Genomic DNA, 24,085 nt, shown 5'->3' with positions numbered 1-24,085 from the left:
ATGGCACGGAAATCCTCACAGATTTCAAAATGGTCTCTGCAGGGGTGGCGTTTTCTCCCCCACTCCCACCCTCACCGCTGAGATGGGGTGTGGGCCACAGGCCCACGCCGGCCTACACATTCCACTCGGAAGCATGCAGAGAGCTGAAGGCTCTGCAGAAATAAAAATAAAGCTGCAAAGGGCGACGTACACTTTTAAACAATACATGACAAATAGCACACGCTTGGCCATTATGACTGAAATATATGCTTGAACTAAATCCATTACTGCTCTAGGCATTATATGACAAGTCCCTCTTCTTCAAACTGCAGCAGACTCTAATAAAAGGAATGTGCACTGCCTCATGCGTTGTTTATAATACCATGCTGACTTTATTAGTTAGTAATACTGCACCTAATATCTTATTGGTTCTTGGAGCCACATAGGTGTTTTTTTGCCCACAAACATTATACTTGGGACCCAAAAGACCTCACGGAGAAGCTGTCACTTGAGATACGGAATTAGATAAATGTCTCCGCTATAAGTGGAAGGAAAACAGCGTTTGGAATTAATGCTAGTAAATATGCATTATCATATTTTCCCGCTGTAAAAATATAAAGGAAAATCAAATATCTAAATCACTACTATTACTAGTCTTGGGTGTGCTGGGGACCCCCTGAAGGACCCCAAATCCCAATTTGAGACCTATTAGACAAGCCTTCTGTGTCTGTTCCTGACAGAGGGCGGAGCGGGGACTTCTCACCGGCCAATTGGAGCGCGAGCGCGGACCTCGTCCTCCTGTGATTGGCTAGCTAGTTCCCTCTGTCTGGAGGAACAGGAAGAGGTTCGCTGTCCCCTTAGTGTCGGTCTGAAGGAGGAAGGGACGCGGACGACGCAGAAAACACCACATTGCTACAAAACGCCTCCCTGTGAGCTAAAGGGACACACGACAGTGTTGCATAACTAAAAGTTGTCCTAAGGTTTTATGTTACCGAGAGCTATCTTGTGTGAAAGTAAGTGTAAGCCTCGATGTACGGACCCCTAGCTTTGCCCAGTACTTTAAATGGGCACTTTGTATTTAAGTTGTGTTTTCAGCTGTTTTCAGCACACTCACAATTACGTTCACTTGTGACATTGTTCGTCCACACGCGGCATAAATTAGCATAATCTCAAACAACACAATGAGGACACGTGTTGCATTTTCACACCTGCGCGCCTTTCTACTCCATTAATCACGCAGGTTTGACCAGGAACTAGTCTAATGAGAAACGAGTCAGATGATTGACGAGCGCGAGGACGCTGCCAGTGATTTTTTAACAACGCAAGCTGTTTATTGTTTGTTGTTTCTCACCGTGAAGAGCTAAGTAAACACGCGAGTAGTCACTTAGACTAGTCTACTGCAGCGAAAGCGGCTCAAAACAAACAGGAGCGCATTATTTTTAATCAGTGTAGACTGTTAGCCAAAGCCATTATTGCCAAAGTCCATTGTTATATCCGTGAGTCTATTACCAGCTTGCTAAATGGCAGGCACCGTGTGCAGCGCTTATCCAAAGTGCACTGTACCATTGTTTGGCTCAGAAATTTCTCGCCTTTATTGTCAGTTCAGGCAAACCCCCGATGAATACAGTGAGAGCTGCGAAAGTAGAAACAAGAAAGTTGAAGCAGACGCATTTGTGATCGCATACCATGACAGATGTGTGCGTGTGTGTGTGAGAGAGAGAGAGAGGGTGGTATTGAAAGCCAACATAAGTTATATACTGTAAATGCATGACTACTATGTTTCATCTGAAAGAAAATATTACATATTCATAAAACAATGAAATATATCTTGAACAGTCAAGATTGTTTTTACTTGTCTTCTAATTTTAAATATTTGTTGCTGCTGTAATAAAAAATATACATACACACACACATATATAAACATGTCACAGTTTTTCAGTTTTTCAACTTTACTTTTTCTTTCAGCCAGAACAAGGGGATATTTAGCGAAAGAATAAAATATGATGATGGTTATTGATTGGTTGTTTAAGCTTTAGGTTATTATTGCTTGGCTGACTATTTAGTGCTTCTGTTCACATCCAAATAAAATGACAGGCCTAAAAGTGTGCAAGCACATTTCATTTGTCTACTTGATAACTATAACACTATAACTGTTGTGCACTTTAGTTTTGCTACACAAGAACTGCAATGGCAATGATTAGCCAGTTAATCGATTTGTCCACAGGCAGAAAATTACTGCTATTATAATGATCAATTATTTCATTAGATTCAGTTGTGGAGGTCATTGTAATTTTGACGACTTTTTTACAGTTTCATATTTCAATAAATATACAGCTATATATATATATACTTGCCATTGTATAGTAAAGATTATTAAATAAAAGACAAAATAGTTATAATAGTTATAATATTAATAATTGTAAGCATCTGCAGATTTAATCATAATGAGAATGGCAGTTGTAGCACTACCTGACTAATTAGTACAGTAACATATGAGCTAAGAAATACTTTGAAAAGTAAAAAACAAACAAACAAAACAAATGTTGTATTTGTACCCTTCAGACACTTTTTAGATCAAAGTTCCAGGAAGGAAAGGTTTCCTTGGTTGAAACTCTTACAATCAATGTGACCTTTATTTATTATAACCCCCATCTCTCAAAAGCTCACATATAACATAGTCAATCATCTCTCCTTCCCTCAAAGTAAAAATAAAAAAGGAACTGCTGTCTGGTTATTGCCAGTATCCATCTCAGTCGTCAGAAAAGCTGCACGTTTTTGCTGTTGTTAAGGGCTGGAAACCAGAATCCCATCGGAGTTGCACCCTAAGGAACAAATTTAATGCTAGAAAAACATCCCGGCCATCAACCAAAAATGACGGATTGAAAATAATGTCGAGCTATCTTGGGAATCCCCCACCAGACAAGGGAACAGACTGCATTGTTTTTCTCATTTATGTGATATATAGAACAGAAAGAGGGGAAAAAATGGGCGATTTATTGGTTAGATAGGCGTATTCCTTTCCATGCACAAAAGAAATATTGGATAGTAATGTAGGGATCAAGTCACATCATGACATTGTTTGGAGGCTAGGTGTTCAGATATGTAAGTCATCATCCGTTGGTGGCCCGCTAGATTTTCAATAGATCACTCAATGCAAATAAGTGTGGGAAAGTGAAAGTTGCCACATGAATATGTCAATGAACAGAGTGTAATTTGTGCTTCCTTAGCAGGGCAGTGAGATGAAGAAGCAGAGGGAGAGCCAGTGCACTCAGAAGACCATCTCATTGCTGAGCCCCCTGGGGACGATCCAAGTCAGTGGATGTGAGAATGGTGTGCACACCATCCAGATCCTAATGGATGTCGCACCTGCTGAAAGGTACTGTACAACAGCCCGGCTGGTGACGTGATAAACAAAGGTGTGAAATTTACAGGCAGACAGAATCCACTCCTGTGATGGAGTGCCACCATTCCTCATTGGAAGCAGGGCATTTTTGTAGATCCCACAAGAAATATCCCGGAGAAAGTTGGGCAAATATGAGCAGGCACTAGAAATATGAGGGGCACTAGAATACAGTTGGGCTTGAAATTAGATTTCTGATGGCATGTGGTTGTGATTCTTCCTGCAGTATATTTGAAATTTCAGAAAAATAACTTGTTTATTACCCACTAGGGAGTTGATTAGAGCTGATGTCTGTAGGGTCAGCGGAGGCCATGGGGAGCATGGTCTGTTCACTCCTGTTTATTTATGTTCCCTCCAAGTTGTATGCCGTAGTTTGGAGTGTCAAGCAGCACTCAGAAATGTAATATGTGATTGCGTCTCATGCCCTGGCCATCGCTCAAAATTGTTAGAATGTTGACAGTGTTACTGAAGCGACTTGGAACTGATTAAAGTCAGCATTAATAAGCACTTATGCCTTGTTTTTACAGGTCCATATCCTACATCTCAGATTAGTTTTGATTAGACTGAAATTAAATATCCATGTATCACAGATTTGCATTTGATAAACTTGAATGGTTTGGGAAATTAAACCATTTTCACATGCACCCGGATATGAAGTTATCCTTTTGAAAATGTATGTTCAAATTCTAATTTATGGAAACCCATTAATGACCTTGTATATTATACCTCAACATGTGTTTCCTTCCTCCTCTCTCTGCTATTTCCCAAAATTCATCAAGCAGTAAAACATTCCACTTGTTGTTAATGAGTTGAAGTCAGGAAATTAATAATATGGAATTTTGATCATGGAAGATGTCCTGTAACCATGAGCAGGCACCTTTCTCCGTCTCGTTGTGAACGGGGTTTAATTTGTGTGTTCGGGTTCAGTAGGAATATGCAAATAAATTTAATGATTCGCATCACTAGATCATTTCTCAGTTTAATATCATTTGCTACGTCGGTCACAAGTGAAGTTTCTATCACACCGCTGTCTGTATGTTCTTTTAGGTGTGAGCAAGAAATCATTAAACCGTGTGTTTAGATTTTATCACAACCAGTTGAAACATTGTTATTATCACACAGGCCAACTAGAGCCAGCTCAGATATATAGAGTAACGCAATGTAAACAGGCATTAAGGAAGGCGAGATAAAGTGACAAAATATAGGCTTATCTTTGCAACCGGCTTTACATGTAGATCTCACTAAAGCCTGCGTGTAGCTGTAATAGTTCAGATCAGCCATTTCCATTGATTTATTTATGACATACTAAACAAGGCTCTTTCCAGCTTTGGATGTGGTGTGGCACAGGCTTAGGAAGTCAGTGTGATAAATGATCTCTAAGAGCATATTTTGGATAAGGGAAATAGATAAGGCCATGCATAAGATAAAGGAAGACCTACAGATGTTATTGAGCGAGTCAGAGCCCGGAAGGCTTGTGTGGCCATGTTTGTTTTTCAGAATTCACTATTGGTGGGTGCTGGAGCAGCTGGAGCTGCAACAAAAGCATTTGTGGCATTGATAGATAGTTATTGATAATCGTCATTATAGCTACATAAACGCCCATGAAGTATTGCTTACACACCATGACCGTCAGCCCCTTCTAATAGAAACGTCTCAAGCCCCTTTTGCTTCCTAACTGATCTTAGGAACATTTCCTGAAATCAACCTCCTCTGCCAGTCTAACGACAGCCCTGAAGGCACCATCAGATGAACAAATTCATTACATCTCAACAACCCCTGTTGGGGCCCTACGCACCAGCCTCCCTGTTAACCAGCTTTTCCACCCTTTAGTTTTTAGCATGGCCTCAGTGTTCACAGAAAAAAATGATACGCATTTTGTTTACAGGAGATTACTATTATCTGAAATATGATGCTTCTTGCCTCTTTCACACAGTGCACAGACACATAATACAGTTGAAATCGTAGAGCACTTTTTTATTAGGGTGAAAAATGAAAAAAGGGCTGGACTCCTGCCCCGAGACATTTTGTGAGCATATTATTTTACAGTGCTTTGATCAATTTGTCTGTCAAGCTGGCTGAGATGTGGGGGAGCAGGAAAAAAGCAATTTAGCTTGTGAGGTCCTCAATAGAAATGTACTACAGGAGCCTGTGTATGACATGTTGCATTAGAACCTGAGTAGCCTTTATTGCCTGATAATGTCGCAAGGCAATGCTGATATCAATCACCTTTTAACAGCCAGCGTGATGTGTTTTTATGAAAAGAGAAAAAAAAATGCATGACGCATTTCTTGGAAAATAATTGATTTAATTCTGAGCTGAGGGATTTCTACTTTTAACAATATGAAAATATTGTGTTGGAAAACACAGGCACAAAATGTGCTAGAAGCTAAAAATTGTTGCGAACAAGCTCTTTGCATATGCTCCTATAGAAAATTGTAATTAATTTTACACGGATAAACATTCTGTCTCATTTGCATATAGATATAAACAATATATTTGTGCATCTGAATTCCCAGCACACTCGGGTCACGTGATATGCTTAAAATCCTAAGTGGCTAAAACCAAGAATTATCATTATATTTCCCAGGCCATAAATCCGCCTTTTTTTCTCTGACACAAAGCCTTATAAATCTGTGTCTGATTTTTCACATTGCACATTGTTTTTAGTTAATGATTTTCATCTGTTTGTTGTTGCTGTGATAGCGGGGAAATGTACCATATGCTCCGGCAAAAGACAAATGATTAGCAAATGAAATTCTGGACAGCTGTCTGACTGAAAGCGTTTGGTTGATAGCATTCTGGTACCATAATTAGCTTAAGCTTTGGGTTAATTAACTTTCTACCTGGATATGCATAATAATAGCATTCTGCAGAAAGCCAAGGAGCTTCCAGTATATCAGCAGCAAAGGCTGGCTTTTTATTTTGTATTTCGGCAGCATATTTCAATTTCAAGAGGCGATTTAGCTCGGGAGCATCGTCAAATATTGTAGATTTTACTCCCCAAGCCAGATAATTCTGAAACAATAGAGGTGTATTATGTGGCAGAAATGCCATTTCTGAATGTAATTAAAGCGGATGAAAGCAATCACCAATTTTTAAACGCTTTTGTCTAGCATGAGGCCTACTTGTAAAAAATATCCATCAAGAGGAGAAAGGAGGCAAGAGAACCCCCAAGTCCTTATATAAGAGGCCTTTGAGACCAAAGTGAAGTACAACAGTAATTAGTCTTTTGTATGAATTTGCCGGCCATGGTCATGATTAGTTAAGCATATGAGAGGACTGCAGAACTGCATTGCTCTTAAGAAGGAGGGTGTTAAAGTCTATTTATCACCAGTTATCCTCACAGCTTTCCATTATCACTGACAACACTGGATGGGGCCTGAGAACAGCCTAATTGTTCGGAGGTGGAGTGTTTTTGTGTCAAACCTGTCACCCCACTCGCATTGGCATTCATAAGCAGCCAGACATTTTCCATCTATCTAGCCCTAATACCCAAGCTGTCGCAACAGCTTTTACACACTAGCAACGCTAGTGTGAAATATCTGAGGTGATGCATTTATCGTTTTTCTCACACTCTTGTAGTGTTGTGAATCAATGTCCTGGTTCACGCTGAATAGCAGAATGCTAGATGTGTTCCCTGTTTGGGGGCTGTTTACATGATGTGGTCACACACTGGGAGTCGTATCAACAACTTATTTTTCCCGCTGTAATTTGTCTCTCTCTTCCTTGCTGCACCTCTCCTCGTTCTCTTTGAGTCTGTTACGTAGTCCAATGCTTAGTTTTAATGAATTTAGATTATCATTGTGCTTGTTGCAGAGACGGAATGCAAAATGCAAAATAAGCTTCTATCATTTGTAACTGAAATGCATCGTCATACAAACAGTAATCTGCTGAGATACCGAATGAAATCATCAGTAAAGAGGAGGGAGACTTTTTGACGTGGTCCCTTTAGAAATCGTATGAATTATTCATTGTGTAATGATATTCAGATGATTTTTGTTCTGTTTTTTACTACAGCCGTAGAATATTGTTTTGCATGTTGTGAAGTGCAGTACTCAGCTGCGTATTCATTAAGGTGCTGCTCCCTCTGGCCCTTGGACCCATCTGCGCTCTATGTTTATGCCCGTGTCTCTGGGGACTGTCCCAATCAGGCTGCATGTGCCATTTCCTGTGTAAACCAACACCTGTGTAACTCACTACCTGTAAACTGCCCCACACAGACGAGACACTGACATTCGCTCAGATGAGAATCTGCAAATTTTGTGGTTTCTAAAGCAGAACCTCCAGGGTAAGGACGGGAGCTGAGCGGGAGTTGCCTCCACTGTGGAGACGCTGCTAAAAGCAGCTCTTGCAGTTGTTGTTGTTGTTTTTTTTTTTTCTTTCTCCCTTGTTGTCGACCAGGAAGTTTTCCAGCACGCGGGTTGCGCTAGTTTGTTTTAGAACTTGATTGGATTCTATATCTGCAACATGCAGAAGTGTACAGTGTGTGACATACTAAGGCAATATGCAGAGAGATGATTCTGCTCTGACATCTTGGAGAGGAGTACGAGTCAATTATGCCCAAGTGTTGTTCTTGCTTATCTTCCTGCGGCACCAAACAAGGATTTAGTCAAGGATTTAGGGGTGAGGGGGCGGTGGTGGGGATCATGGTAAGCGGTTCACAACAAAACACTCAAAACTCCTGGGAGCGGGCACTGATTTAAAAATAAATTACAGAAGACGAAGCGCTAACACTCAAGGGCCCTCAGCAGTGCTGGCGTACACAGGTGAAGATTAGCCTCCTCGCTAATCAGAGGAACAAGGCAGTAATTTGCTCTGAACACAGACAGTAATTAGGACTTGGTGACACTGGATTCCCATAATGCCTTTGTGCTTGACGTGGTCAAGTTTTGACAGAGGCTATCCATGCAGGGTCACTGTCCCCCCAGTCTCTCGGCCCTCTTCAGTTGAGGCTCTAAAAGGTCCCTGCAGTTACAGGGGATCCCTAATGTACTTTATGCCTCCCTCACTGGCTCCTTACCATTCGGGTAATTGGAATCTCTTACTGTGGCACTTGAGAATAGAGGCTAAAAACGCTATTTGAAACTGCTCAGTAGTCTGTTGTAGATAAACATTGCTGCGTCGGGGTGTGGATACACTACATAATGGAGTAAGAGTTAAGGCTCTGGTAATACATGCCTTCACTGACTCCTGTGGCTAGCCAGTTGGGAGAAGACCTAATTGTTGTGTGCTTTGTTGCCTACTCTGCAGTATTTTACCACCACCTTTATGTATTGGATTGAGTGTTGCAGCCTCTTCGGCGGACATTCGCTAATAAGAGTTGTTGGATATCGAGAGAGCAGTTTATCCGGCCCAGTTGTTTTTATTTTGAAACGGCGGAGCACAAAACGTGCACACCACAATAGAATAGGAAGCATTTCTCACAGCTTAGCACTCCAGAAGCTGTCGACTGTAGTGCTGCGGCAGCCAGATAGGCATCTGAATGATGTTCAAATGCTTGAACGAGCTGCATTGAACAAGTGGCTTACAATTGTATCACAGCCCTTGGCTCAGAGACCATCAGGATCTTGACATTCATAGAGACATGCTGTATTTTTTTCCCTTTTTAGACAGTCATTTTAGGCTTTTTTCATGCTCTCTTGAGTCTTTGACGTCTGTGAGTTAAGTATCTGCAGCTATAAGGCTGAGGGAAAATATTGGACTGCTCCTGGCCTTTTCTATTTCATCCTCTGACCCGCCATGTTACCCATGATCGGTGAAGGAGAACTCTGGCAGGCTGTGTCAAAAGTGACAGCCAATCGAGTCAGGATGAGCGGCATCACGCTTCACAGGATGGAGGCTTGAGTTTTGAGTTTTTTCCCTTTTTGGTGCAATATACCATTACACCCTTCGCCAGATCCCTTTCAATTAGATCCTGTGCTTAACCTGTTCATTCTTACGTTTGCAGTTGATAGAAAAAGTCCGACTGAAGTCTTGTACAACTACAGAAAGAGAATATGCCTAAAGGAAATAGACAAGTTCAATGTCAGCATTTTTTTGTCTCATTTGATTGTTTCTTCCAGGTTGAATGAAATAACCCCCAACATTATATAAATGCGCAATTCATTCCTTATATTAGAGTTGGAAAATGGGTAGAACTCCAAATGACTCCCACTTTACGCAGCAATGATTTATGGTAATTGGAAATTGATTGTGACAGGAGCACAATATTAGAAATTTTCTCAGATCAAAATCTTCTATCAAGGGAAATATTCTTTGTAGTGCAGCAGGTCCTGGCTAGTTGGAAATTAGTTTCCTATTTCCTTACCTGTGATGAAATAGTAGGAGGACGTGGAAAAGAAATATGGTTATAACAAGTCCAAAGATAATAAATGACAACTGTTTATCCTGTTGTTTATTCAAATATAAATACATGTGTTAAACTCTGAACTACTGCTTATAGTCACTATCTGGTATTTTAATTTAAATTTCACAATATGCGATAGCAGCTTAAGACAATGGAAAGATTGCTCCTCCTCCTTAAGAGAGCTGCTTTATAATTAGACTCACATTTATTTCACACCTCTAATCTCTCCTTTAAAGGGCACATAGTCTAATGTGGCAGCCTGGACTCTATAAAGATCATATGATGCCTCTTGATTCGGAATTCACTGAAGCGACTGGAAATGTTGTCAGCACAGGAGCTACATCTCCACTGCCCACATGCTCTTTAAAAACAATCCCCCATCGCACCTAGAGGTGACAGACTTCAGCTCCACTGATGTTGTTGCACTTTTATTTATTTATTTTGCTGTTGTTTACCGGCCATAACATGTACTGCATTGCATTAACTTTTACTACTGTCAATGTTGTATCACTCAGAACACCTTTAAAGCGGGCACATCCATAACTGGAGGGCTGCGGGGAGAGGAAAAATTAGCCACGGTGACAAGTCTGAAGTGTGAGCGTGAGGTCAAAGGTGCCAAGCCTTAAGCAAAGGTGCTCTAGCCTTTGTCCAGTAGATTGTAAGGGCCTGCGGGTCCAACAGGAACATTTCCACACACAATATCCCCGAGCTGTCAGTGTGCAGCGGCTGGAACATCCTCTCAGAGAGAAAGAGGGGGTGTGGAAGGGTGGAGGAGGTGGTGGTGGGCGGAGGCGTGTTGGGTGTGGAGGGCGGGGGGGGTGCAGAGAGGGAACAGTGGCCTGAAGATCCTTGCTGAAAAAAAGCAAGGTGGAGGGGGGGGGTCACGGGCGTGTGGTGGAGAGTGGGAGGATAGAGAAATAGAGAGGGGGGAATGAGGAGGGAGAGGAGGGGAGGGATGGAAAGGAGAGACAATGACAAGTAGGGGCTGGCTGGGCACTCACCCATGCCGACAGAGATTGCCATGAGCCATGGCCATTGTTTGAGTGGGTCTCAGCACAGGACTCGCCGGTGGGTTTCCGACTCCTCGCCACTCGACTATAAACTGCTGTGTGGTTTATTTAGAAATGAGAGTATTTACACCTTTTACTGTATTTACACCCACTGTTAAACAGCACCCGGGAGATTTTCATCACACAGGCACAAACTAGCAGGCAGAGCAGTTCTGTGAAAGCCGGCCCGCTCAGTCATAACACTCCAGTAAACCTCGGCTTCACATGTCCAATATAAAGCGTTGCTCAAACTGTGACCTGCAGAAGTGTAAAAACACTTTAGGGCCGTGTTGTTGCGGCAGGCAGGAGGGAGACGGCCTGTGTGTTTAACAAAGTAAATGTCTATTATTAATACCGTACAGGATAAGCCAATTTTGAAAAAAGGGGCACTTAAATGGTGAAATTATTTATTTATAAGTGCTGTACACCAGTTAATGGAATTGGCGAGCTGCTTTAGATCCACAACACAGCGTGAGGTCCACTTTGCAGTAATGCACATGTTAAGAGAGCACCTTCCCAGTAGGGTCTTTAAGTGTCAAATATGGGTCAGCCTGCTCGCATTGACCTGGGGGGTGGTCAGCAGCGAAGGGAAATTCGGCTGTTAAGTGATGCCAACTCAACCATCGGCAAATTCCTCCAAGCATCTACTCATGCTAAGATGCACGTCCAAGTGCAGCGCTTTGCCGGCCAGCGCCGCTCCGGCCAAAAAATCCATTTATTCTTGTCATGAACTATAAAGTAGACCTGAGCAAAGTTGAAGCTGTTGTTAACGCTGCCCTCTTAACTTTCTTCTCGTTGCAGCTGGAAGATTTTGAAAACTCTTTTTTTTTTTTTTTTTTTTAGGGGCCCGTTCTGCTTCCCTAAACTTCGATATGAACCGTTAGAGCCGCTCCTCGTGACCCGACTGTGCTTTCTCCCATACTCGCAAAGCTGCACTTTGTATAAAACTATATCTACTGTAAAACACATCTGGATTACTGTCTTCGTACGTTCTCGGGCTTCTTTCCGTCTTTCACAGTTCTGATGTTTGTCACAGCTCAGCGACCGGGGCAGCGCCGACCCGTGTAACTTCAGACTTTAACCACGTCTTGATTAACAACTTTAGCTTCGACTCAGCAAATTATGTCATCTTGCATCTGTGTCACCCGTGGCATGTTATTCCACACTTGTGACATATTTCAGCACTGCTCAACAAAGAATCGGGTGTTATGATTGCTCCTCTGATCCCCACCTCACCTCCCCATTCTGCCTTATATCCCTCCCAGGACCGGCGAGGCCCCCCTAAGCTGTGTGGTCAACGATAGCCTGGCAGAAACGAGCCCCGAGTTGCAGCGCTGCGTTGAATGGCTCCAGGCGTACTTCAGTGAGCCACAGACCATTGGGAGTCTCCCGCTCCCTGCCTTTCACCACCCCGCCCTGCAAGAAGGTCTGTCATGGATAAATATTTGCAGAGCCATGACTGGGATCAGGCTTTCACTCTTAATTGTCAGTTACATCACTTACACTCACAGGCTCACTGTGTTATAATGAAGTATTTTATGGCTGAGAGAGAGAGGGGGGGGGGGGGGGGGGGGCGAGCTAGAGCAGAGGAAACGAGAGCGAGTGGGTGAGCGAAGGAGAGAGAGCAGAACACAGAGCTGTAACTTGGTTCAGTAATCTGTGGCAGCTCTTACCACGCGTGTTAGTCTTGGCAAGCTTTTCCATGATTCTTGGCACATTCTTTGAAACTGATCGAATTCCACTCTTGACATTTTCAGACAGGAAGCGTTTTTTTTTTTTTTTTTTTTTTTTTAATGAGAACATGTGAATGGTGGTAAAGTTTGAATGAGCTTATTGTTGGCTTGACCAGTCACAGAGGGCGAGTAAAAAGAAAGCACCTCAAAAACGGACAATTAGTGTCCTTTCAGCGGGTAGTTGTGGCTGCCGAGTGAATAATCGAGAGCGCTGAGGAAAAAAACGAGGAATTCATTATCCCTGGTGTGTCGTGTTTGAAGGAAACAAACAATATCGCAGCCTGACAACTCATTTTCAAAGTGATAAACTTTTCGCGCTTATGGCGCTTTCAAAACAATTACATCCCGTTTCTTTGTCACGGCCGCGATGCTCATTGCATTTTAACCCGAAGATTTTCAGAAGTGCTCATTTAGACCCAGAAGCACACCTACGCGGAAAGAAATAGCTCTAATATATGCATTTAACAATTGTGCCTCTCTTCCCGTGCAATCAGGCCTGAGTTGCTCTCTAATTTCATGCAGATCTGCGGTGCTTGAGTGATGGCATTTTCAATGAGCAGGTACTCCGTCGAGACCCTGTATACAGCTACGAGTCCCACGCTCCCGCAAAGGCAATGCAGAAATATATCAGGACCAATTACGATATCAACTTTCAGTGTGATTCCCTTCGCCACCAAGTGCTTGTGTACCTGCCCCAGGCTCTTTCAAATCGCATCTCATCTGAAGTCTTTGGGGTTTTAATTAAATTTCAGGATAGATGGAATTCTTCATTAGTACCTGATCTGAATAGGTGATTGTGCTGTGTTCCACCTCTCTCCCTCGCCTGTTGTTTTGGGGCTCAGTAAATACAGGGTTTAAGCTTAGATTGCTCTCTGAAGTCAGAACCATAGGCCACGCCAGTATAAAAATGTTAAATGCAAGCATCAAGAGTATTTGTCTTTTGAGGGAGAAGTAGAAGTTTTTTTTTTTTTGCTTGTTGATTCACAAATATTAAGGAACACTTGCTGCTGTACAAACGCCTGCTATGTAGTTACGCCGCCGCCGCCGCCACCGCTGCTGCCTGGGAAAAAATACAAGTTTAATCAGGTCATTACAATTTGTGACAACCAACTTTTGTTTGCTCAGTTATCTTGTGGGAGAACCCGAACGCGTCGGCGCTCTCGCAGCGCTTGTCATGCAATATTGAGTTGTGACCTTCACTTGAAGTGTTGCCATGTTTATTTACACGTTTCTGACAAAACAAGCCACTTTTCATATTAACCGTCACGGCAAACGTGAGCAGCGGAGGTGACATGAAAGGAGACGTGAGGCGCCGTGATTGTCATGCGCCGCGTCGCGCGCCGGTTCGGAGGAGCCGCGAGCGCGTGCACGTGCGCGCTCGCACGTGGCCCGTCAGAAAAACACAGACACTGTTGTGGGTTCTTAAAACGATGCATATTCTTATCTCATTAATTATACATCCATATGTAACAGACGAGAGGATCTTAGTCTCTGTAAGCGGTGCGGGGAATGTGGGGGGGGGTGACGAAAGGGGGGAAGGGCACTCTTCAAAGCCCAAATGACTGTGTTCCTGCAGGAGCCTCAGCCTCCCCCTGTGCACAGCGCAGGGTGAGATGAGACACTCACCAGGACTCACCCCTGTGATGTGGAGAGGAATTAGGGAAATGAACGTTTTCAGAATATCGAATAATCAGAGAATCATCAGCACCCCGTCAGCCTTCAAAAGTATGGATCCCTCCAGACTCAAGAGACACTTTGACTGAGAGTCAAAGTCTTCCCTCCCATTAGACACAAAGGATAATGAGGTAGCTGTATTTCTACTATTGTCTTTTTACTCCCACATCAATGTATGAGGTGACTGTCAGCTAGAAGTCATCTCTCCATATCTGTCATTAGCGGCGCTGATGGGACTCGGTTTATTGTTTTCTTATTTTATTTTTTCCAAATTGCCCTCAGATTAGTGTCATATACACGGTTATGAGCAAATCAATCATATGTCAATACGTTCATAATCACTATATCTTTTCAATTTTACTCTGGGTCAATCTGTCTCTGCCTCTGCAGTGCCTCTATCACCTGGCCTCCTTGAAGGTAATGGCCTGTGACATAATTATGGGATGTCTGTAAACATGTAAGTGGATCCTCTCAACTTTTATTTAAACAATTGACATCACTGCACTCGGATCTAAAGAGGGTCCTGACCCCAGACACACCGTATTAGGCTCTTTATGAAGTATGGGGCTGTGGGACTGCTCTCCAAATCATTGCTGGTCACCTCGAGTGACCCGCATGAAGTCTCAGTCACTAACACTGATGAGGGCAAAGTTCTTTAACCCCTGCATCGGCAGATGAAAGCAGAGACGGGTCCAGAACTGTTTAGATGTAAAACCCTCCCGGAGAAGCAGGTGTAAACGGCTCGTCGCGCCGTCCGCACGTAGGCGAAAGCGCCGCTGCGACGCCGACTTCGGTTGTTTGTCAATAACGTTTTCATCAGCGGGGATTTGTCATCGCCACAGTCTGGGCGAGTTGTCGTCCTCCCACCAGTGACAAAGCGATATCAATATGTGCCGTGCACATAATGCGGCCAGAACCGAGCTTCATCAGCGAGAGAGAAATTTCAGGGGTGTATCTTATCTCATCATAACGTTAAGTCTGTCTGCGTAAGAGCTCGTCATCTCGCTGACAGCATGATTATTACCTGAAAAATTATTAAACAGTACCTACGGGCCTTGTTCAAGACAAAGAACTCACATGGGTGCGCATCAATCAAACGTATCCCCTTTAGGTTTTACACTTATTCCCCCCAGTTTAGGCAAATTGCCTTGTTCGTGTGGCTTTGTGTAGCGGAGAGTGACTATAAGGTAGCGAGGGAGCCTGGGGAGCAAAGGATGTTCACTCTGTAGAAGAGAGACAGGGGTGTGACATGTTTTCACACAATGCCAATTTAGAGGGATTTCTCATAGATCACTTGTCATGTGCTCTCTTAGACCATATAAATGAGAGAGAATGGGAGATCACTAATTGAATTTTCATGACTGAGTACATGTATATACTAGAAGGATCTCACCCCCTCTTGATAACGAGACTATTGTTCCCCATCTTGTTCTCCGCGCAAAAAGGGAAGAAAAAAATAAAAAGAAGAATGTTGTTCGCCCGCTACACATGCTCAGCGCGTCGCTGTCTTAAGGTTTGGGGATGCTTCAAATGCTCTGCCCGTCCTCAGCTATCAGAACTAGACAAACATGCCTCTCGGTCGCTGCGTGGTAATCCAGAAAAAAGATAATGCTACTGCTAAAGTGCTAATGAAATCAAAGCCGTTAATGTGGTCGGTTAAGCTGCGGATGATTTGAAGAATTCTGCCATTTAAGTGAAGATGATATAATGAATCTACTCTGAATAGAAAGCAATTAAAAGGACAAATTGGTCTGATTAACCTCAAAGTCATCCCACTGCCACAAATGGCGTGCAACATTCAAATTATTATTATTAAAAATCTGGAGCAGATTTGCAGTCTTTTTGGCCTCTCTTAATCCTTTTAAATGAAGGAGCGAACTTTTTTAATTTTAGCTGTGACCTTTCAAAGCATAACCTAGATTTTTCTGCCATAGAAATAATTTTCTCACATCATCGTCTGTAGCATGTTAATACTAGTTCTAAGGTCAAATTGAGTGACTTCTTTGTCTTTAGTTGTTTAATGATGTTCTAGAGAAAAAATGGGAATCATGTAGAGTCCCTGTGAAGAACAATTAAACCTCAAACACGTGTTTAGACTGAACAAATACTGCTAAGTGGATCAAAATGTTTTTGATTTCTATTTAAAACACTTAGTTCTGCTGATTGTAATCCATGTTGAGCTACAGTGTTGTCCTGTCAGCGGCTGCTCAGCCCGCTGTCTGCGTGTGATTGATTAAATGAGGGACCGTCTCTTCCTCCGCTGTCTCGCTCTTCCCTCTGTCCTCTGCTTCGCTGTGAAGACGCTTTCAGCAGCCGCGTGTTGCAGGTACTTCTGAGGGATGTGAAGTTCGGAGAGACCGTCTCGTACAAACGCCTCGCTGAGATGGCGGGAAACCCCAGAGCGGTGCGGGCGGTGGGAGGGGCCATGAGGAGGAATCCGGTGAGTGGATGACATTGATTGACAGGCTTCTCTCTTACTTACTTTATTTAGCCACATAGGGAAAATTTGAAGTGTTTTAGAGTTCGGCAGATTGAAACTGTTAATAATGTGGATATTTTGTGTGTGGACAAACAGAATGCAGTCGTTTTATAAAACAGTTGGTGAAAGACACCTTAGCTTCATTTACACTTTTATTTACTGTACAGAGCTGCATTAATTAATTGTGTTGGAGTCCTATTTTTAGGTGAAAGCCTAAATGGTAAGAGGTTCATTTGAAGCTTTTCAGACTTGAATCACGAGTCACTTAATTGGGAAATAAAGGCCACATTACATTAGGAAAATAACCACACATGGGCCACAATAGAATTAAAGGTAATTTATTTTGCGTTTGAACGAAAGACAAAATGTAAATAAAAGACAATAAACGCTTACAAAATTGAGCATGTAGATATATGTGAAATATAATCTATACATTTCTTGTCAAATAATTCCTAATATTTAAAATGTACTAAAACACTGCTTTCAATAAAAGTTGTGTGAGCAGCTGGAGTTTTCTAGTAAAACACTTAATAAATCCCTCCCTGATGCAGGGTATATAATATAAACCGTAGGTGTGTTTGAATATGTGAGATGGCGAAATAACCGCCCCCCTCTGAGAACCACGAAGACGTGAAAGTCTACCTACAGCACGGTTTTAAGCCCACACCTTTTGTTCCTGTGCTCTCAAGTCTTTACTGTAGCCGTTTGCTGCAAATCTCCGAGTCTTGTAGGAAACCTGGCCCGCATCATTTTTGCCCATGAATCCACTGTGTACAAAATGGAGGGCTAGAGGGCAAGTGGTGTGTCTTCTTTTGATCAAACCCTTTGATCAAAGCCCGTTTAGCTCTGCCCATGTAGTGCTGTGGGCACCACCGGTGTGCTCTGTGAGGCAGAGAACACGTCTTGTACAGAAATGCACCCAGTGAGATGTTCTCCCTCATATCTGCAGTGCAATAACTTGTGTACATCCTAATCTTAGCGCTGCTCTTCTCTCCTTCTGTTTTGTAATTTAAAGCTGGGAGGTTGCGAGACAGGAATATTTATAATACAGAATAAATACAGATAAACAGTATTAATGCTATGCAGCTCTTTCTCTATATGTTATCGGCTACATTAGCCAATGGCATCGCTTCTGGAGGGCTGTATAATACTTCTCAGTCTCATGTTTTACAGACATTTCTTTCCTTTCGTCAGGGAGGCTGGGAGCCTGAGCCTTCAGCTCCTGATACAGATCCAGAGTCAGATTGTCAATGTCAATTACTTGTCAGTAGCGCTGCTCCACTCGGGCTTCAGCTGTGAAAAGCTCAGTGTGCTCAATCGATCCTCGCCTCTCTGTGGCACTTCTTCTTCACCAGGATTTGAGTATTGATAAGCCTGGTGTAGTGCTCTTTTCCCCCGAAGTGAAGAGGCAGATCCGAAGGCCTTGAGGGGGTACCCCGGCTCTCCCTCCAAACCCGGGGAACAGTATTGATCCAAATACTCAAGCAGTATTTCTCTGTCTGCAAGGTTAATCTGGGGCTCGGAAAGTTTTATTGCTGTTGATATGGGAGTGGGTTTAATGATGGATTTGAACCGAAACACACTGCGTGTCCAACATTTATACAAAAGGCTGAATGTGCAGCCGTCAAATCAGGAGAACTCCGTTGAATTGGAAAAATCCAGTCACAATGCAGCCGTGTTTTTGTATTCGCTGCAACAAAGAACAACGCAACGAGGGCAAAATGAGAACATCTTAAAGAAATAACAGCAGCGAATCATTCCAACCATTGCCAGTCTTCCTCTGAATGCACAATGATCGAAGTGTTTTAGCCTTGCTTGTTTAATCTTTCTCCAGCCATTTAGTTTACAAAGAACTCGGGACCCCCCTGGCAGTCGTCTGCAACAAGAGTAAACGCTCCACCGACTTCCTCTTTTTAATGATCACAGGGTTATCAGATCTTAATGTTGACACCCTCTCGATTGAATATTCATCCTGCTGGTGTTTTTGCCCATTAATTTTTGATTGCTTCTTTGCTTTACACTATTAAAGAGTAAAAACATTTATACCCAAAGACTGAGCCATCACCCTGAATGTGGATGTGTGCAGGATCAAACCAGACACTTCTGGTGCACCACTTTGTTTTCATGCGGTGCATCAACATAAAAAGCCCCCAAAAAAGTGCAGATTCATATTTTCCGCACGTTGGATACTTTCAAGTCACATCGTTTATGTGGTAAATCAGAGATTCTTTTATACATAATACATATTTACTATCAACACTTCACAACAGTGTCAGTGTTGCAGTGACAATAAATATCAGCCAGAATGCGAAGCCCGCCAACCTGGATGTGTTTAATTCAACCGGTGTGTTTGTTCTACTGCAGCATAGTTTTTTTAGATTATTATTTTAAAAGTTTAAAACCTATATACTAAAATATGCCTGTTTAATGAACCAGTAGAGAGCAGAAACAAATAAAAATAGCTGTTCTTTTTGAGAAAGAGATAAGGCAGGCCTTTTAAAACGTCTCTTTTCATGTAAAAATGTTCTTGCATAATATTTGCAAAGGCTGCACATGTTTATTTCCTCAGAGCTGAGTTCCTCTCTCTGTCTGTGCCAGGTTCCTCTGCTCATCCCCTGTCACCGAGTCATTTCTAGCAGTGGACAGAGTGGGCCGTACATGAGCGGCAAGGGCAACCATCTCAAACAATGGCTGCTCACCCATGAGAGGCAGTGAGGGGAAGTCTAAAGCATGACAGAGGCCAACTGTCCTTCATTCAGTACACACACACACACACACACACACACACACACACACACACACACACACACACACACACGGCCAGGATTTCTTTTTTTTCCTTAACAACACAAAACAGGGCCATAAAGTTTAGCGTGCCTGGCGAACACTGTGGAACAACTGGAGCTACTCGTAAATATTCAGTTTATACTTTTTATTTTTTTTTTAATCTAAGAATAGAGATGCTGCATGGCTAATGTGATACAGAGTTGTTGCAGAATTAGAATGTACAAAAATAACTTAAACAGAGAACAGTAGGAATTACAAACATATGCTCCCGTGGGTCTCCGTTGTGTTTGCCAGATAGTGCTGGAATGGTTTTTCTAAAGAATTATTATTCCCTTAAAAATATGTCTCTAGCATTGTTGTTGTTGTTGTTGTTTCGCCTAAGCAGAATTAGTCTTTGTACCTCTCGTTGGTTTTTTAATTTCCTGCCAAGTGAATGCTTTGTTCAACATCCAGTGATAAAGGCTCTGAATTTTACTGCTACAAAGCTTTGTAGTGAAGCATTTGTTTTGTCTTCATTTAGATCTCATTGTTTGCCTTATAATCTACCTAGAGTGGAGACGTCTTATGCATTATATACTGCACTTTTGTTGCCTTAGACATGTTTAAATAAATACATTCTGAAATGACAAATTCTGCCTTTTCATCATTATAATTGTGTTTAATTTAAAAATTGATTTCATGTAGCTTTCACTCAGCTCAGCTCATAATTAATTATGCTGTATGTCTTCTTTCCCCGCTGCAGCTCTGCATGTCAGAGCTCCCTCTTTTATTTCTGAGTAGCGTTTTCCATTAGAGGGCAGTACAGAACGGGAAACTGAAGTCAACGTTTCAACCTTGAATTCATGCTGCACATTTAATTTGTAACTTAAATGTTTATATTATTTCATTTTCCATCATAACCCAGTTTAATCTCTCCGGGATATGTTTATTCTTTTTTTATAAAGACCATATGGAGTGGGCAGCAGTGGTGTGTGTGTGTGTTAAAAAAATCAGTTGCTTTAATTGAATGTTTCCTACATTTGCTTCACTTCTTTACATGTTTTCCTAACAGTCTGAGGGGACATTAGCTCTTTAGTATTTTTACTCTGAAGGTCTGAGTCTCCGCGATCCTAGTGGAGCTCCTGAGTGACCGTTACGTGGCCATAGTTATTCCTCCTCTGTTCAGCCCAGGTAGCCTAATAATCCACCCTCCAAAAATAACCTCGGCTCTAACCTTTACAGAACCAATTCAAGTAGCCCACTCGCTGAATACAATTGAACTTGTGCATTTTTGAATTTCTTATCCGCTCGTGCTCCCGGACTCACTTGCTCTGCCATTGGAGCACTATTGCAGCGTGGATGTTGAGGCAGCAGACAGGCAGATGAAGAATGAGACTCAGTCCGTGGTTTCACACAGGGCTAATGATGCCTGTGGTGACTACAGGCTACAGTCAGCCCCCTAACGAAGGGAGCTGTGACACAGCCACAAGGGGTCCCATTTAAGCCAGGCGCACTCTGAAGTGCACTGTAAGCACCCTCCTTTTTTGCTTGTGGCTAAGTAAATTCTATGGAATGCTACGATTTTAGCACCAGAGATACTGACTTCTGTAGAGCGCTGCGCCTTACGATAAAACACAAGTCCAGTATCAAAGCTTCCGACATGGTCCACGGTAATTAGCTGCATAATGGCCAGAAAAAGTCTTTAAAGTCATTCTTAACTTTTTTTCTCACTCTCTGTAGACATGTAATGGTATTTTAGTAGTTGTCAATATTATTAGCAGTCTTCTTATTAAGTCTGTATTATTTTGTGGTTGTATGTTCACCATGTGAACTGGTTCTGTACTGTATCATGCTGGCACACAGATAAAATAGAATTTGATTAAAAAAGCCTGAGACGATCTCATCACCCGCACTGGAAATCTCTGTGAAACCTTTAATTTTGGCCTAATATCTGCCTCCATTTTAGACGGAGGGACCCTGTGGGTGCGTGTGCTCGTGCACGCCCGTGTGTGTGTGTGACAGAGAGAGAGAGCATGTGGCCATGCGTGTTGTGCACACGTGTATGTCCATATGTGTGTGGGTGAAGTGGATGATATTGAGTCTGACTTCATAAATCAACCAGACACTGATAAACTCCCCATGCACCCACACACCGCTAATGGGCAACCCTTAAGGAGTGTGAGTGTCTCGTGCGGCGTTTGATTCAACATTTATTAACCCCCTCACACACACACACACACACACACACACACACACGCGCGCGCTCTCTCATACACACGACACACGCTCGCTGGAGCCCCAGAAAGAGCAAGGATGAGGTTGGTGGCATCCGTGGCGTTAGCGCAGGGTTCTGACCTGGCTGAGCTGTATTAATCATGGCGGATACTAGCACCATGCATTTTAGCTCATAAAGCCAACAACAACTGCTGCATTTCCTAACATTAGTTCCCTTCTCATAACTTATATCCTGTCTCCAACTCCCTGCTTCCCATTTCATATCCTGGCACCCCTCCTCATTATAGAACAATTTTCTGCCCCCACATCAAATACAAACACGCTCGGTTGTTTCATCCCTTGCTCTTCATACATGTCGGCTCATAATTCTGCTCTCATAACTCTGGGCGCTTCGCGGGGACCTTGCAGGAGTTAATCCTGCAGCCACGTACTGTACAGTAGGTGATTCATAAGTAGCTGTTTCCAGTCTCTCTAAGAAGTTTGTGCGCTCAAAACACGAGAGGGGAACTTTGGGAAGCGCCGCGCTGCTGTCGGGAAGCAGAGGAGTGTTCGTCATGCAGATAGGCAGTGTCCACCAGCCAGACAGACACGCGGATAGATAGATAGATAGATAGCTGCATAGACAGACATTAGAGTGGGGCTTGGCTGCACTATCGGGTTTCCTCCCCCTCTGTCTGTCTGCCGGGACAGCCTGGCCTCGGAGGCCCTGACACCGAGGCACCGCGCAGCCAGTCACGACAGCTGCCACAGCAGCGCCTAATACCAGCACACTGCGCTGCGCCGCAACTACAAAGAGATCTATGATTTCAAACATGGCTCACTTTGATGCCATTGTAATGATCTTTGTGTTTTGAGAGCAGGAGGATGGAGGATTTGTGCGGTGTGTTTCTTTGTTGTCGTAGTGTTGCTTTAGAATAAAGGGACGCATTCGCATGACAAGTTTAAGACACTGGTGATGGGGCAGGGCTGAACACAAACCCTGAGACGTATCGGCATGCGAATGCGAGTGTATGTGGGTTGTGGGTAGCGACCTTGCATCAGCGTGTCATTGTAACCTCTTGAACTCCAGCGCGGGTCTGGGGGTCTCTAATTAGGACCGGCTGATGAGCTGTCATGCGTTACGTGAGAACGGGAGCCTGAGCGCGAGCCTCCCCGCGCGTATCAATCTGCGACTACGTGGCACGGCCGTCGGCTCGGTGAGCACTGTGTCTCGGCCTGGAGAAAGTGCAGGTCTAGCCTTGGTCATGTTGACGCAGGGGCGGCACTTCAGAGGCTCCAGGACCCCGTGGCACCAGTCTCCCCAGTCCCCCCAGACAGACTGGGAGCATCTGGGCTCTGTCAGCGCCTCTGGCCCCCGCAGACTCCGATCTATATGACGGGGAGAGGAGTGGATTGGATCAGGGAGAGGGAAAATATGAGCCAGATTCCTCAGCCTTGTGCAAAATTCATGCTCTGCCAGTTGGTATGTTGCATGTGTGTATGTGTGTGGACGCGTGCATTAAGGCCTGATAACAGGTCAGAGTGATTAATTTTGTATGATGTTAGATGGAGGTTATTGATTAGTGACTAACACTGGAAAACTCCTCTCTATAAACTGTCCAATTAGGCATTAATTAAAAGTGTGCGGCTAAAAATATGCAAAGCCTGTTCTGAGCGAAAACATCAAGATGGACTGACAGATATCATTCCAGGGTTTCCTTCTGAAAGCGAGCGGCGATTTGATCGAGTAATATACTGTAGCTCCTAAGCTCCGCCACATGGAAGCTGATACACACACTTGCCAAGACTAATTAATCCATACACTAAATTAGGAATATAAATTGTGGTCCCAATTTAACAAGGTCAGTCTTAACTTCTCTCTTTACACTTTATTTAACTATGCAGGAGAAGAAAGGAAGCCCTATCAATGCGCTTCGCTTATTATGATTGACGATTGATGATTAAGTCCTCCAGCTGACACACACCACCAAAGCCGGTGAGTTGGAATTGGATGTGACACATACACAGTTCTGCATGTTAGGTAATTCGTTGACGAGGGGCCAAATTCATTTATGGAACAGCGGTATTGGCAGGCGTGGACACTCTCTGCGAAAACAACGATAATCACAGAGGTTTGGCGCGGCGTGACAAGGACTCTTCAGGGAAAGGCCCTTACACGCTGCTTTGTTGGCCGTTCCTCCCTAAGATGGAGGGAAACATCCGCCGCTGCTCCTAAGATGAGAGCCGCTCAGCGCGGGGGCAGAGAGGTGTGTGTAAGGTGTGCTTGATTAGAGTTTGTCTGGTCTGTCTTGATGGAGCAGGGAGTTACACTCGATTTTCCTAAATGTACATCCAGTTAACTTTTTCCGCTTTTCGAGAATAAACCAGGTTGTGTTCTTTTTTTTTTGTTTCGTGGCGAACTGATGAAATAAAGGCTCTGATAAA

At 43.3% G+C, this 24,085-nt stretch overlaps 1 protein-coding gene across 4 annotated transcripts; it reads left to right on the top strand.

Annotated features, from left to right (window-relative positions):
• Positions 1–773: 773 nt before the first annotated feature.
• Positions 774–19,607, top strand: mgmt (O-6-methylguanine-DNA methyltransferase). Of its 4 annotated transcripts, none has more exons than XM_029127539.3 (5): positions 774–908; positions 3,207–3,355; positions 12,040–12,200; positions 16,482–16,621; positions 19,259–19,607. In XM_029127539.3, exons 2-5 carry the CDS (start codon positions 3,219–3,221, stop codon positions 19,373–19,375), a joined length of 555 nt encoding a protein of 184 aa, XP_028983372.1. In that variant the 5' UTR covers positions 774–908; positions 3,207–3,218; the 3' UTR covers positions 19,376–19,607. The 4 variants fall into 4 exon arrangements, with proteins under 4 accessions (XP_028983372.1, XP_028983373.1, XP_028983371.1 ...); XM_029127540.3 differs by having other exon boundaries at positions 803–908; positions 3,210–3,355; XM_029127538.3 differs by having other exon boundaries at positions 803–992; positions 3,210–3,355.
• Positions 19,608–24,085: the final 4,478 nt, after the last annotated feature.

This window comes from Betta splendens, chromosome 15, assembly GCF_900634795.4.
Source record: "Betta splendens chromosome 15, fBetSpl5.4, whole genome shotgun sequence".
In the NCBI taxonomy this organism is placed as follows: domain Eukaryota; kingdom Metazoa; phylum Chordata; class Actinopteri; order Anabantiformes; family Osphronemidae; genus Betta; species Betta splendens.
This window is presented reverse-complemented; position numbering and strand designations above follow the sequence as displayed.

Excerpts from the sequence above, each read along its gene's own strand:
- mgmt (XM_029127539.3), top strand. The coding sequence starts at position 3,219 with ATGAAGAAGCAGAGGGAGAGCCAGTGCACTCAGAAGACCATCTCATTG. Across the intron at positions 12,201-16,481 it reads CCACCCCGCCCTGCAAGAAG|ACGCTTTCAGCAGCCGCGTG; the intron begins GTCTGTCATGGA and ends TTCGCTGTGAAG. Across the intron at positions 16,622-19,258 it reads GGGCCATGAGGAGGAATCCG|GTTCCTCTGCTCATCCCCTG; the intron begins GTGAGTGGATGA and ends TGTCTGTGCCAG.